This window comes from Ictalurus furcatus, chromosome 15, assembly GCF_023375685.1.
Source record: "Ictalurus furcatus strain D&B chromosome 15, Billie_1.0, whole genome shotgun sequence".
Taxonomy (NCBI): Eukaryota; Metazoa; Chordata; class Actinopteri; order Siluriformes; family Ictaluridae; genus Ictalurus; species Ictalurus furcatus.
The window spans coordinates 1272126-1289025 of record NC_071269.1 but is presented as its reverse complement, the minus strand read 5'-3'; the positions used below and the strand labels follow the sequence as shown (position 1 = coordinate 1289025).

At 46.0% G+C, this 16900-nt stretch overlaps 1 protein-coding gene across 1 annotated transcript in view; it reads right to left on the bottom strand.

Moving 5' to 3' along the window:
- plxna2 (plexin A2) overlaps positions 1–16900 on the bottom strand; it is a 233546-nt gene that overhangs the window by 128207 nt on the left and 88439 nt on the right. The window contains exon 4 of the mRNA XM_053643848.1: positions 2508–2642. Within this exon, the coding sequence (XP_053499823.1) occupies positions 2508–2642 (135 nt within the window). The remainder of the gene's footprint in view (positions 1–2507; positions 2643–16900) is intronic.

The following is a 16900-nucleotide window of genomic DNA, read 5'->3' as shown; positions in this document are numbered from 1 at the left end:
GAGTGAGAGTTCTCGGAGGGTCTAGGTCTCTCAGGCTGGGTTTTAAACTGAGTGACGCTGAATTAATCAGATTGCACTCTGGGAGCATGGACCAGAATGGGGTGAGACAAGGACGGGCACTGCTGATGGTTCTTTTATGATGTGATCGGTCTTTGTTCTACCACACTAGCTAGATCAATTGCATGAGAGCTGGGGTAAAATCAGTCCCCGAGGACTGCTCAGTTACATAAAGGAATGTGGCGTGTACATGGATGTGTGTTGTATGTAGCTGTATATCAGTGGTTGTTAATTCTTTGTCTCAAGGTCTGTGTGATGCAGGGATGATGCATGGGGCTATAAAGTTGACAGAGTGTTAGGAGCTCATCCACTTGCGAAATATAAGCATGTGTGTGTGTGTGCATAAATGCATAAGCTGCTGACTCAGTAAGTCTCTGTCTCTCTCACTCACTCTTTCTTTTTCTGTCTCCTCTGGGAGTGAATTCTAATCAGAGCTCACATGGGCCACTCTGTGCACTGATGTGTGCAGCTCATGACATCTGCACAAAGTACAGCTAGACACCGCACTAACAAAAGTTCTGTACCTCTGCACCACTCTCTCTCTCTCTCATTACCTCAGTATCACCCTCCTGACTTCATTCAGGCCACATGGTCCCAAATGAAACACCAAGGGGACATGCTATCCAACGCAAGGGCTAAAAATGTCCACAGAAAAGGAAGCAGGGCATTCATCAATCACAGACACTCGTTTTTTTTTTTTTTCTTCACAGTGTCTCCTTTCACAGACATGTTCTACTCCCCTGACGCTCCTGATGCTTAATATGACAGCTCTGATGCCTAGCTGCCATTTTACTCTCACTCACTTCATTACAACCACAGAGAGGTGACCTTGCTCTCTGTCTCTTTTTCCTCCATCCCTCCTCCACCTTCCCCCTCTCCAGTCCAGTGCCACCATCTCTCTTATCCCCACTGCCACAGTCACTTCACATGCCTTTATTTCTTCACACACACACACACACACACACACACACACACACATATATATATATATATATATATATATATATATATATATATATATATATATATATATATATATATATATATATATATATATATATATATATATATATATTTCCCATGCCCTGGGTGTTGTGAATGGAGTGTAGAGAGGACTATGATGAGAAGAGAACAGAATAGAAGACAAGAGAAAAGCACAGAAAATAACAGAACAGCAGAACATAAAGGAATATAATAAAACAGAAGAGAGGACAAGCAAACAGACAAGAGCAGAACAGAAGAGAACAGAACAGAAGAGAGCAGAACCGAAATGAACAGAGCAGAAGAGAAGGGAACAGAGCAGAAGAGAAGAGAGCAGAAACCTACAGATCAGAAGAGAACGGTAAAGAAAAAAACAGAGCAGAACAGAGCAGAGAAGAACAGAGAAGAACAGAGCGGAACAGAGCGGAACAGAGCGGAACAGAGAAGAACAGAGCAGAACAGAGAAGAACAGAGCGGAACAGAGCGGAACAGAGAGGAACAGAGCAGAACAGAGAAGAACAGAGCAGAACAGAGCAGAACAGAGCAGAGAAGAACAGAGCGGAACAGAGAAGAACAGAGAAGAACAGAGCAGAGAAAAACAGAACAGAGAAAAAACAGAGCAGAACAGAGCAGAGAAGAACAGAGCGGAACAGAGAAGAACAGAGAAGAACAGAGCAGAGAAGAACAGAGAGGAACAGAGCGGAACAGAGCGGAACAGAGCGGAACAGAGAGGTACAGAGCGGAACAGAGCGGAACAGAGCGGAGCAGAGAAGAACAGAGCAGAACAGAGCAGAACAGAGAACAGAGCAGAACAGAACAGAGCAGAACAGAGAACAGAGCAGAACAGAGCAGTGTACCAGAGACAAATTAAACACATTTTCATGTGCTGATAAAACAGTAGAGAAGGTTTTTAACTGAAACTTGATTATAATGGGAGTCTAAGGGCAGTTGTAATAATCAGTAATAATCCAGCCGAAGTTATATTTGCATTTTGTAAACGAAGCTCTAAGTTATCATATTTTGTTCTTTTAGAGATAGGAGTTTTTAGAAGGAACATTTGTGGTTATTCTTCATCAAAGTAAACACATACATATGGAGATGCCTCCATTTCAGTGAGAATGCATGTGGACCCCACAAAACCTTCACCCAGAATCAGTTTTTACTGTACTGCCCTAGTATTCAAAAGTTGTATAAAACATAAACAACTTGTTCATCAGCTTTATATCATTCTATGACCTGTGTTGTCACAATATGATGTTCTGAATTTGCATCATATGCTTGTTTTGTCGACGGAGTTTAAGAACTGCCCTTCAGACCTCTGTTATAACTGGGTTTTAAATACATTTCTCCATTCTGTTCTTAGTCATTTCTCAGGAAAACTGGGCACTTTGAAATCGTTTTAATTGACTAGGTGATACATATGTGTTCAATAAAGATTGTGTGTGTGCATGTGTCTGTCTCACACTGACCTGTCTCTCAGACATGACATAGATATAGTTATAGTCCAGCGAGAAGGCCATGTCTCTGAGAATGGGGATCCTGTCCTTATTGACAGACACTGTCTCGTACTGCACACTGCCATAAGGAGGTCCATCCACACGGATCTGAAACAGGACAAGGAAGTAACACACACATACATAAGCAAATATCAACTGGCACACAACAATACAGCAGGGTGATAGCTTCCTTCTTACTGGTATGCTTTGCAAATGATCAGTTATCAGTATGGAAATAACCAACTATTAAATCAGGCTATGAGAGCTTACATGGACATCTCCTTCATTAGTCAGTAAGACATTTAGTTCCACTCAATAAACATCCATTATGGGCAGCAGACACACATACATGTGGCTTGTGTGGGGAGGGTTGACTCGAGGTCAGTCATCTGTCTAGTGGGACTTCACAATGGCAGAATATATGGTGCGTCAATACAGAAAACAATGTAGGAAAACCACACAGCCCTGTCTGGAGGTTTTCTTTCAACCCCATGGAGAACAAAGCCCTATAGAAAACAACCAGAGAAAATATCTTCTGACTGACATTGCATGCTGGAATGATATTTAATGAGACAGTAGGATTGCTGCTAATGTGAAAAAAAAAACTCCTGAATGTCCATTTACATAAAATACCTTGCTTGACAAACATGACTCCCTTACAACAACGGTTACCTTTTAAACGATTAGTGACTGGTTCACGGCTATAAATAAGACATATAAACTGTGGAGAGGTTATGTTTTGTTTCCGAGCGCCACCTCATGTTGCTACATTTTATTAGCGCTACAGACTCTGAACAGATGAGACATCTGTTTTGAACATGAAGCGGAGAATAAACGCATGACTCTGTGTCCACAAGGCATGTCATGACCTAATCGGACCACAACCTAATTCCTTCCTTGAAGAGATAAATCATTTACATAAACTCATGTGAATTTTCTACAGAAACATGGTTCATGGATCGTGTAGGGCCTGTTTTTCCATATGTTTATCAGTATCAGTGTATCAGTATTGATATAGTACTTTTGAACTGAGTGCACAGTTCAATCCGCTGAAATACTGAAGTTCTGTATATATATATATTTACTACAGATTTATGCCTGAAGAAGCAGACCCAGCACAATGAAATCTGCCCTCTTATTTAGTGAAGGAAAATGTGTTTTAAATCCAAAGCAACTTTTTTTTTTTTCTCTTCTAGCAAATCAAATACTACTATATAAAACTACAGTATTTGATGAGGTACAATTTACTGCCTCCTCATTCAAACTCATTCAACCAATCAGCGGTGCCAAATCCAGAATTCATGATGGGTGAAACCTGTTGAGACTCCCCCAAAACACAAGTCAAGCCTGATGTATGGTAATTCTCCCTCTACAGCAACATGACCTTGAGCAAAGTCAAGGATAAAACCATCCAGCGCACAGGCTTCAAACAATTCAGCATCACTGCACAACAGAGATATATCATTGTGGATGAGAAAACCATGCTTCTTGAGGAAGGCAGAAGGTCTCCACAGGCTCACAAGTCTCTAACCTGACATTTACAGTATGCCAACGCACAGTCGTTAAAAGTACATACCTTCATTCATAAAGCATGTCACTTTTCTCTTCCCTTTCTGACCTGAGCGTGACCCTGATCTGACCATGTGTGTGATGCACCGATCGTATGTCACAGAGACCTGTGTGTCCACTACACACACAGAGATCACTCAGAGGTACGCTGCATGCAGAGCTAGAAAGCAGTGGTGCATGGTAGCTATGTGATTGTGGTCTTGTGAGCTATAGCTCAGGAGGATGCTGAAAGGGATTGTAGTTACAGAGGGGAAGAAGTGTGGCGGGTTCACAGAGTGAGAAATGATGTAAAAGTCTATTTAACCAGAATGCACAAAAACACCCACACCCACACCCACACACATTTATAAACGCACAGACATACTCAAGTATTGTTGGTTCCATGTAATACTCTAATCCTAAAGGCAAATTCAAATCAAAAGCAAATCTGAAAAATTGTTCAGCCATGATTTTGACAGAATAAAGATCCATGATGGGAAAACACTGAATTCATTAGCTAGTAAAAGCTCTGACGTGCTCATGTTTCAGTTGCCCAGTAACCTACATGCTAACGTCATTTAGAGGGTAACGTAATTGAACCCAAGCTAGTTATCTAATTAAATGCATTAAGGCTGACTAATGAGAATAAGTGAAGACTAAAATTCATAGGGAGATTGATCCTATGTACTGTACATCCTCATCCTGTCCTCAAAATGCCCTTGATAGCGGCGTCTTTATTTTCGCTTGACATATTAGTAGCACAGGAGAATGACAGTTTTGTTCTGCAAACCTCCTTTGTATAATTTGCTCAGGTTCCACATCCCTGTGTATTTTTGATTCATCAAAATGTTTCTGAATCTGTTCCTGATCATTTATTTATTTAGAGCATTTGACAGACAACCTTTATTCAGAGTGAATCATGATATTTAATCTTTTCTCTCCCTCTCCCCTTCTGCCGAGCCACACACGATTTTATGGAGATACTAGAGATCCTGATCCTTTCTGCCTCTGGATGGAGCTTTCATCTACTCCAATTCCAGACTGCTGGGACTACGGCTGCTCCTAAGGCCATACAGACTTCATATAAATCCATAATGAACTTTTTCACACTATCTGTTGTTACCCAGATGAGGATGGGTTCCCTTCTGAGTCTGGTTCCTCTCAAGGTTTCTTCCTCTTAAAACATCTTAGGGAGTTTTTCCTCGCCACCGTCGCCACTCAGTGGCTTGCTCAGTTGGGATAAATTCGCACCTTTAATATCTGTATACCATGTTGATATTTCTGTAAAGCTGCTTTGAGACAATGTCTATTGTAAAAAGCGCTATACAAATAAAATTGAATTGAATTGAATTATCTTTTTTTTTTTTAAACAAATAAGCAGTTGAGGGTGAAGGGCACAGCGGTGGCAAGATTCCAGTGCTAGGAATTGAACTCACGACCTTCCAATCCAGCATTTTACCCACTGAGCTACCACTTCCTAGTTAGCATACTGTAGTTCTCACTGATGAGCAGAACGCATCCACGGTTGTGCACGTCACGACATCACGAAACGTACACATCAAGTAAAAAATGCTTAGTGAAAGTCAATAAGGTGTTTTTTTTTTTTTTATGATAGGTAGATGGGAGATTGTTAAATGTTAAGAGATTGTTAACCACTTTCTCAAATGTCTACTAACTATTAATCGCCCCTACTAAGCCTACTTATCTGCCGCAGATGAATAAAAATTCAGTAGTCTGCTTTAATGTAATCCGCTTCTTCAGACGCACAAGCTACTGATTTGTTCACCGCTGAAAGATATTTCCATTCGAACCATTTTTTTCTGTCTACACCAGCTCTATGAGATGCTGACTTAAAAAATTCAAGCCATCTGTCCTGCTGTTGTTGTTTTTTTTGTCCCATGTTAGTCCTTCCTTTTTCCTTAACTTGCACATGTGAGGAAGTGAGGAAGTGGTCAAGGAAATGAATAACACACTTCCACGTGCTATACAATGTGAAATAAAGCATGGTTGTACGGTGATGCCACTCATTTAACACAGGAAATGTGAATCAACGCAAATATTCCGTTTGTTTACAACAGCTAAGAAAATGGCTATGTTTACATGCAGCGATTGCAGATCTGTTTATATGTACCCTAAACACTGCATTCGTTTATATGTGCATTATATGTATTCCGAACAAAACTTCTTCCCGAGTGCACAGCGTACACCATCGGTCGTCATGCCAACCATACAGTAGCAGAGAAAGAAAGCCATGGGCGTGACACCAAATGACCTAATAGGATTTTTTTTTTTTTGCTTTGTTGACATATACATAATTGTGCCCTGCGATGGATGGATTGGCACCCTGTCCAGGGTGTACCCCACCTTGTGCCCGATGCTCCCTGGGATAGACTCCAGGATTCCCCGTGACTCTGAAGGAAAGGATAAGCGGTATAGAAGATGGATAGATCAATGGATGGACATATACATATACATATTATATATGTCGGCAATGTTTGTTTGTTTTTTTTCCCAAAATCTTACTCACTTTACTCGGACAACAAAGAAAACAACAAGCAACATCCTGTGTGTCTTCACCACATTACACTTATGCCTATTCCACCTCCAATAACCTGCCAACTCCACATGAAGGTACCAAGTCAAGATTGGTGGGAGAGAGTTGTTCTTAAGGAGTTTACAGACGTGGAATGAAAACAGAATTTTCCAATGACGTGGCATTCTTTTTTTTTTTTTGCTTTATGTTGTGTTATGAAAGAACACATGAGCTCTGCACAACGTACGCACCATTGCACTGCACATGTGCACAAGGTATTTTTGAATCTGATTGAGAGAAAATAATAGGATTCAAACGTTTAATGGTTTTCCTTTCGATCGGATTAGAAAAGGAACAAACCACCCCTAACAATCAGATCCAAATGAGTGCTTACGTGAAGGCTTTTCGGTCCGATTGAGCCGTCAGTCGGATTACTATCGGATTATTTGGTTGCATGTAAACGTAGCCACCGTCTCATGTTACATTTTTGAGTGAACGGTGTTGTAATTACAGCTGGCCTCACTCTAACTGTCCTCACACCACATGTTATGCTGACCGTGGTGAATGTATATGTACTAGTTTGGCTTGATGAAAGTGCCCTGTTCTCTATTCCCACAAAACTGTCTGAGGAGCAGACAAAAGATCTTTTATGCTATGACTTCTCTGACGCAGACATGCTGCTTATGTGTTAAATCTCTCTCTATTTCCTGTCCAAACTTGTTTTTTATTTAATGCAACAATTTATCCTCAATCTCAATCCAGATTTGTGGTTACATTTTTTTTTTTTTGCTTTTTCTAGTCTTGCATTTGTGAGCTGCTTCTCTCTCCCTCCCTCTCTCTCTCTCTCTTTCTCTCTTTCTCTCTCTCTCACTTGCTCTCTCCGAAGCCTAAAAATTGCAGCCTTTTCCAGCTGGTTTTTACATTACGGTGCTGCCACTAGAGAACTACAGGATGTATAAAACACATTGTATTATGCACAGCCAAGTTTCACTTCATCTGTATGTAAAACACTGGACAGTGTATGAATGTCCAAGACACACACACACACACACACACACACACACACACATATCCATTGTAAAGGGCGTGTTATGCAGACTTCACTAAGCATTTCTCATCTCACCTTCATCTCCCCTTCTTTCTGCTCAGTCTCTTGCCTTTAATTATTCACACGCTCCTTACTGATTGTTCCTCCAGACTGAACTGGAGTATAAAAGAAAGCAAAGATTTGTTTGCATGCTCTCTTACTTTTGTCAGGGCTTTTTTGTCTTTCTGTTCTGTTTTCTGATCGAACTCTAGTTTCAAGGCTAGTGGGTGGTCTAGCACACAGTATGATTCCCGAATTGTTTCTGAATGAATCTACATGCAATTTTGGTCCACTTGCATGTGTATAGAAAAACAAGTGTGTGGGTGTGTGTGTGTTATGTCTAACAATAATATGCAAAGTCAAAGTGTCTTTGGCAACATGGGCTCCACGTCAACCCCCTGGCTGGTTTCTGCGCTTTATTCTGAGCACATCTACGTTTACAGAATTCTCCAGTTCCGCCGTGGACTTGCTATCAAAGCAAAATGCCTCTCTCACTCCCGTCCATACTCTCTCAGTCCCTCCCTTCCTCACACTCCCTCTGAGGCTGAGTACTGTTTCAATGCTCAGGGTGCGTGGATGTGAAGTGACATGAGCCACTTGAAGGCCACGGTTGTAACACGCACATTATGGAAGATGCTATTGTAGTACAGCAGGAAGAACAAAAGAGTCTGTTTGAAACCATCAGAGAGAAAGAGAGAGTGGGAGAGAAAGAGAACATTCGCTGGCACCTGAATTCTTCAAACTGACATAGGTGATGGATTAGATGTGTAATCCAGGCAGACCAGGACTTGGGGGAAAAAACTGTTTCTGCAGAAGTGAATGAGACCGCCACGGAGAGAGCGATGGGGTGCAAGGGAAGGCTGCAGAAGTTGAAATTGCCTTGTTCTGTCCATTAATAAACACAGCCAAAAAGAAAATCTACTGTGTTTTCAAAGAGCCATATGCACACACAGAGGTCTGAATGAACAATATGAGGTGATTTGTGTCTTATGCATGTGACAGTGAGTTGTTAGTGTCTTATGACACTATGTCTAGCTGAACTAATGGAAGCATGTTCCAGTTAAGAATAATACATAACATCAGCACTTGATAGATTACAGGAAGAAACCTCCTCTATCCTCACAAATCTGACATGGATCTGATTATACAGCATGGTCAATAAAGCTTTCTTTAACTAGAATTGATTGAACTGATGTTGAGGTTGAATTCATGAGGAAACAATCATGACTCTGTAGATCATGACTACCAGCAGGATCGTGCCACTATTGATATACAGGGATTAAACAGTCCCTCTAGGGTTTAGCGATTTTGCGATGGCGGAAATTAACACAAAATCAAGGAAACGCTGCAGTATTTGTAGGAGCTTACAATTTAATTTCTGCAGATTTGGGCCAAGACAGATCATGTGACATCATCATAACAACGTGCATTCAGCCAAAGCCCTCTTCGATTCATCTGCATTGAACGTGAGTACAGCTAAAAGGTCTCGTTTACCAACTAACCTCACTGCGAAAGACAAATTGCACAAAACAATTTCGTGCAATTGCAATTTCACCAATCCAAGTAGTTTCCCACAAAAAAAACCTCAAAACACTCTGCAAATTGCATCGCAAATTTTTTCAAAAGCCACAGCAAAATCACTCTGTGAAATCCTGTACGGACTTCTTAATGTAAGCTCCGGCCAATAACATAAAACCTAGGCCAGGGTTCTTCAACTTTTCGGATGCAGAGTATTTCAGTGGATCAAAATGAGCACTCGAACAAAACCAATCATCCGTCCATCCATCTTCTATACCACTTATCCTTTTCAGGGTCGCGGGGAACCTGGAGCCTATCCCAAGGAGCATGGGGCACAAGGCGGGGTACACCCTGGACAGGGTGCCAATCCATCACAGGGCACAATCACACACACATTCACACACTATGGACACTTTAGACATGCCAATCAGCCTACCATGCATGTCTTTGGACTGGGGGAGGAAACCGGAGAACCCAGAGGAAACCCCCGCAGCACAGGGAGAACATGCAAACTCCGCACACACAGGGCCACTGTGGGAATCGAACCCCCAACCCTGGAGGTGTGAGGCGAAAAAATTGTCTGTAGTTCAGCGAGTCCAGTTTTTGTTGGGTTCTTGTGTTTCTTAGTTTGTTTGTTTTAAACACGAACCTTCTGTAGCAGATCTTCTGTTGTGACCAATCACATGAGCATTCACAGACTTTTATACAGTATATTTATCATCTCATTTACCTTCCCTGGTCTGATTAGTGAAAGTTGAAGAATGATTACAGCTGATTGAACAGAAATAGTTTATTCACCTTGCTTCAAAACAGATGTTTCTTCTATTCGGAGTTGATGATGTTAGTCAAAAGTGGTAACGTGAAGCACCGGTGAGAAACAAAGCATATCCCCTTCAAATTGATGTCTTATTTATAGCCGTAAATTAATCACTAATGGTTCGGCATTAAAAGGTAATTGTTGTCGCTATTCATTCATGTTAGTTGCTTACCCATTTTAATTTATTAATTTATCTGGGAGGTTTAGTGGAGGAGTGCGTAACTCGAGTGCAGGAATGTGATGAGGTGTTCTCTATCAGTTCTGCTTGTCTGCTTCTGCATGCACAGTTGTCATTCTGTCACCTAGAAGACACCTATCTGGTGACAAGTAGTTAGCAGCAGGAGAAACAGACTGGGCTTACTATGCGTGTTAACCCCACAGGCTTCTGTTTTAACCCATCCTGAGCAGGATGAGCAGATTACATTTGACCCTGTTAGGGTTTGCTGTTTAGAGGAATTCCTGAGGCGTGAAGTAATTAGTGTCTGTTACTATGTGCTGCATGAACGGACTCTCTCTCTCTCTCTCTCTCTCTCTCTCCCCTGAATCAGCCAGATAAATCAAGAGTGAATGTGCGTGAATGTGAGTGAATGTGAATCAACACACATCAACACAGTTAAAATGGATTACAGCAGATTGGAGATAGACCACCGGAGGGATTACACCGTCAATCTGAGATGAAAAGCACTCTCTCCCTCTCTCACTCACACACTTTCTTCCACGCTATATTCATGCACACTCGTAGACAAGGTACCCCACTGTGTATGATTCCTGCTGAGCTCTCAGCAGGTCTGAGAGATACCCTTCTCAAGCTCATGGTTTACACACTTTAAGTTTACCCCCTTCACTGGAATCTCCATTGGAGTGCTGAGTAAATATATTATAATCCTGACTGACTATATGCTAGAACCAAACATAAAGTGTCCATCAGCTGTCTTTGATGCAAAGATCTAAATAAGAGTATTGACTCTGTGTTGTACTGATGAGTTCTGGGTTATCACTGAGTGGTCGTTTAGCCTAGCTTACCGCTCAGCCTAATAAGAGTCGCAGTATAATTAAGACCTTGTACAGTCCAAAGCCGAAAGAAACAGCACACATCATATATCATCTCAATATTCCACACACAAACTTGCAATTCTATGAAATCTGCTGCAGCCGGACATTTTCTGCCTTTAGAGAATGGTTACAACACTTTCTGAGACCTGTTTCACGAAGTGAGTTGAACAAACTCCGAGTTGCAGAGTAAATGTATTTTTATAGGCTCAAATAGGAGAATAAACGGATTGCAAACATATAACCCCCAACTTATTTCATGTAATTTCATTTCATATGAATGCACATTTTTTCAAAAATTAAATACTAATCAAATAAATATCAATTTGGGAAATATATTAGGACAGGAATAATGCCACTGCATGAAATGTAGGGTTACCACTCAAAAAGAACTGCAAAGTTTGCGGTACAGTAAGAGCGTCTCTTCGGCATGTCAGAAATTTTAATGCGCCGCTCAAGAAGCCGGCAGAAATAAACCATCTGCCAAACATGCATATCTTTCATACAGATGGTCATCAGGAAAAGCCAACACAAACACTAAAGGGTTAACTTTGATGCGTCAGATCTCACTTTTGTTACAAAGCGTAGACGGAGACAAGCGCGGGCGAGCGGAGGAATGACGAGAGGAAGAATCCAGAGCGAGAATCGAGTCAGGCCAGGACAGGAAAGCTGTGTATCAGGGACGTAGGCAAAAGCGTAGTGAGAGACGAGCATGAAGTCGAGCACTAGGGAAAACACTTCTAATGATATCGGCTTAGTAAACAAACAGAGACGAGGCTGCTGAGCGGTTACTTCGCAAGCGGCTCATGCTAGGGAGGCCCTTATATAACCTTAGGTGTTTGCAGGTGTTCGTAATTAGAACTCCGGTGAACTTGAGCACGGGTATGACTGGGAAGTGTAGTCCTCCTCCGCCACGTCCCTGGGCGGCACTACACTTTGTGAGCTGCCGCGCCAAGGTCGCCGTGTCGTAACAGAGCCCCCCCCAAAGGGCTCACTCCGGGAGCCAAAGTTCTCCGAGGCCCCCCCCCCCTCCGGGGGGCCGGTTTGTCTGGATGAGCCGCGTGGAAGTCCTTACGCAGGCCTGCGTCCAGAATGTCTCGGGCTGGGACCCAGCACTGTTCCTCTGGTCCATACCCCTCCCAGTCTACCAGATACTGAAGTCCCCCTCTCCTCCGTCTGGAGTCTAGAATGTCGTGGACGCGGTAGGCTGGGCGGCCTTCTATCTCCAACGGTTCCGTTGGGGAATCCTCCGGCACCGCTGTGGCCAAGGGGCCTGAGATCACAGGTTTGAGAAGTGAGACGTGGAAAGACGGGGCGATGCGACTGTGTCTCGGAAGATCCAGACGATACGTGACTTCATTAATTTGCCTCAGTATTCGGAAGGGCCCGATATACTTCGGTTGAAGCTTTGTGCCCGTGAGGAGTCTCAGATCTCTTGTGGAGAGCCACACCCGGTCCCCGGGTCGATAATTAGGGTGAGCCCTCCGGCGCCGGTCGGCCTTTCGTTTAGCGATTTGGGACGCCTGCACCAGCTGTTGATGGGCACGCTCCCAGACCTGTTCACTTCCGCGGAACCACTCATCCACTGCTGGCGAGTCCGTGTGAGACGCGTACCAGGGGAATAGTGGCGGTTGGTAACCCAAGACACACTGGAACGGGGTGAGCTGGGTGGCGGAATGCCGTAGCGAGTTATGGGCGTATTCCGCCAATGGAAGGTACTTACTCCAGTCCCCTGGGTTGGCAGAGCAGTAAGTCCGAAGGAACCATATGACTTCCTGGTTGGCCCGTTCTGCCTGTCCATTGGCCTGGGGGTGGTAACCGGACGTGAGATTAATGGTGACCCCCATCTTCCTCATAAAGCTGGCCCAAACCCGCGATGTGAACTGTGGCCCCCTATCAGTCACAATCTCCTCGGGGATGCCAAAGTAGCGAAAGACGTGTTGAAACAGGAGTTCTGCTGTGGTGAAGGCAGATGGGATGGCTGGTAATGGAATTAAGCGCAGGGACTTCGAGAACCGATCTACGACCACCAGTATTGCGGAGTTCCCCTGAGACTTTGGCAAGTCGGTTATGAAATCGAGGGCCAGATGGGACCACGGACGTTCAGGTATGGGTAAGGGCACCAACTTCCCAGCTGGGAGCGCACGTGGGCCTTTGGACTGAGCGCAAGAGGAACACGAGGATACGATGCGCTGAACCTCTCTGGGCATGTTGGGCCACCAGTACTTCTCGGCCAGCAGTTGGTAAGTGCGGCGGGCCCCCAGGTGGCCCGTGGCCAAAGTCGTGTGGGCCCAGGTGATGAGTTCGATACGGTACCGCTTAGGCACGAACTGTTTGTCGGGAGGACAGGCTGCTGGGATTCTTGCGCTGCGAATACGGGCTAAGTTCTGTGCTAGGGGCCACTCCAGGGCGCCCACTATGCAGGAGGGAGGCATAATGTAACTCTCTTGCTCCGTCGGCCGCTCTGGGGCATAAATGCGAGACAGAGCATCGGCCTTTGCATTCTTTGAACCAGGTCGGTAAGACAGGGTGAACTGGAACCTGGAGAAGAATAAGGACCAGCGGGCTTGGCGAGGAGTGAGCCGTTTGGCGGTTCGTAGATATTCCAGATTCTTATGGTCCGTGAAGATAACAAATGGGTGTACTGCCCCCTCCAACCAGTGTCTCCACTCTTCTAGGGCCAGCTTGATGGCCAGAAGTTCACGGTTCCCCACATCATAGTTGCGCTCTGCTGGCGACAACTTCCGGGAAAAAAAGGCCACGGGGTGTAACTTGGGACTCTCGCCAAACCTTTGCGATAGAATTGCTCCCACTCCCACCTCTGACGCATCGACCTCCACGACAAACGGCCTGGAGGGATCCAGGTGTCTGAGAATGGGAGCTGTGGTGAAAGCCCGCTTAAGTCTCTCCAGAGCCTCCTGGGCAACTGGGGTCCACAGCAGTCGCCTGGGCTTACCTCTCAGGAGCGACGTCAGGGGTTGCGCTACTTTACTGAAGTCTCTAATGAATCTTCGGTAAAAATTTGCAAAGCCAAGGAAACGCTGCAACTCCCTGACGGTTCGCGGAGTGGGCCACTCCACGACCGCCCGAATCTTACGCTGGTCCATGGTGACTCCCCTTGGGCTAATGATATACCCCAGGAAAGAGATTGTGTGCTGGTGGAATTCGCACTTCTCGGCCTTTACGTACAGCTGGTACTGCAGGAGGCGTTGCAGTACATGCCGGACATGCTGGACATGCTCCTCCAGGGAGGTCGAATAAATCAGGATGTCGTCAATGTAGGCGATGACGTACCTTCCTAGCATGTCCCTCAGAGCGTCGTTGATCAGGTTCTGGAACACGGAGGGGGCGTTAGCGAGCCCATACGGCATGACCAGGTACTCATAATGTCCAGAGGTGGTGCTGAAGGCCGTTTTCCACTCGTCCTCCTCCCTAATACGAATCAAGTTATAAGCACTGCGGAGGTCCAGCTTAGTGAAGACGGTGGCGGACCGTAACTGTTCCAAGGCTGAGGGGACAAGAGGCAGCGGATATCGGTACTTAACGGTCACTTGGTTGAGGGCCCGATAATCAATGCATGGTCGGAGGCCCCCTCCTTTCTTCTCCACAAAGAAAAACCCGGCAGACGCAGGGGATGTGGACGGTTGTATGTACCCCTGCCGGAGAGCCTCCTGAATGTACTCCTCCATGGCCTGCTGCTCCGCTTGGGAGAGCGGGTAAACACGGCCCCGAGGTAGGCTGGCCCCAGGGAGGAGGTCAATGGCACAGTCGTAGGGCCTGTGAGGTGGGAGACAACTGGCCCTCTCCTTGCTGAACATCTCATGGAGGTCGTGGTACTCGGGGGGGATTTTAACTGAGGTAGGCAACAGGGGACTCTCCACAGTCGTGGTGGCCAAAGGGACCGTGGGGCCCCTCAAACAATTCTGCAAGCAATACGGGGACCATTGGGTGAGTTGCTTGTCAGTCCAGGAGATTTGGGGGTTGTGCAGTTCCAGCCAGGGGAGTCCGAGTATAACGGGGTGTCTGGTGGAGACCGTGAGGTAAAGGACCAGAATTTCGTGGTGAAGGGCACTAACTTGAAGGCAGACAGGGTGTGTGCTGTGAGATATTACGCCTCCCCCTATAGGCGACCCATCAATGGATTGGAGCTCACGAGGACGGAGGAGGGGACGTATGGGAAGGCCGAGCTCCTGCGCCGTCTTCTCATCTATGAAGTTCTCCGCTGCTCCGGAGTCGATGTGATGAAAGAACAAAAGAACGGCCTGAATGTTCTATCACGACAGGTACAGAAAATACCTGAGCCATAAAAGACTGGTTAGGACTCACCCGGGCATGACAAGGTGGGTTGTCAGTGCGCCTCCCGTTCCCTCGGCGCCTCCTGTGCGGGCATTGGCGGACGGCGTGGGTGTCCTCACCGCAGTAGAAGCACCGGAACTCCTCGCGTCTTCTCTCCCTCTCCTCCTCGCGGGACCGTGCCCCTCCGAGCTGCATGGGTTCGCTTGCTGCGCCCGGCTCAGCTGGCAGTAAACCGTGCGGTATGGGACGGTTGGTACGGCGCAGACGATCCAGCCTTATGGTCAGATCCACGAGGTCATCAAAAGTTAGCTGTTCACCCCGACAGGCCAACTCATGCAGTAACTCCGGATCGAGGCCACGGCGGAACGCGGTCTTAAGGGCTGGTTCGTTCCAGCCACTTCGGGCAGCGATAACGCGAAACTCTAGTGCGTACTCTCTTGCAGTACGAGAGCCCTGTTTGAGTTGCATGAGCTCATCACCAGTCTCCCAGCCATCAGGAGAATGGTCAAAGGCGCGCTGGAACCGGGCAAGGAAGTCATCTAATGAGGGTCTGACGCCACCTCCTCGCTCCCACTCAGCTGTGGCCCACGCCAAGGCTGTTCCGGAGAGTAATTCCATAAAATGGGTCAACTTACGGACCTCAGGCATCTCTGGGTGACTCTCGAAGAACAGCGCACATTGTAAAATGAAGCCCTTGCATCGCTCCGGCTCCCCAGCGTATCTCTCTGGTGTGGGCAGAGGCGGGTCGTGTGCCAGCGGCGCAGGAGTGTGAACAGCCGGCACTGGAATGTGCGCAGCTGGTGTCGGCTGAACATACGCTGGGGTGGTCGGCGGTGGTGACGCGAGAGCCGGGGGCGTGGCGTGGGTGGATGCGGAAACGCTCAATCGCGAGACTTCGGCATGCAACGCGGATATCTCAAACCGGCACACTGCTAGCGCACGGTCTTGTTCCAGGATGACATGTTCCCAATCTGAGGTGCCCGCTGCCTCCATAGTATGGCGAAGTAATCTGTTACGAAGCGTAGACGGAGACAAGAGCGGGCGAGCGGAGGAATGACGAGAGGAAGAATCCAGAGCGAGAATCGAGTCGGGCCAGGACAGGTAAGCTGTGTATCAGGGACTTAGGCAAAAGCGTAGTGAGAGACGAGCGTGAAGTCGAGCACTAGGGAAAACACTTCTAATGATATCGGCTTAGTAAACAAACAGAGACGAGGCTGCTGAGCGGTTACTTCGCAAGCGGCTCATGCTAGGGGGGCCCTTATATAACCTTAGGTGTTTGCAGGTGTTCGTAATTAGAACTCCGGCGAACTCGAGCGCGGGTATGACTGGGAAGTGTAGTCCTCCTCCGCCACGTCCCTGGGCGGCACTACACTTTGTGAGCTGCCGCGCCGAGTTCGCCGTGTCGTAACAACTTTGTTCACAGCTGATCGGTCCAGTTTGGGTTTGAGTTTTCTTACCCAAAATAAAACCCGCTCTGGAGCAAGGTAACCATAGAACGTAAGTTACCATGGAGATGA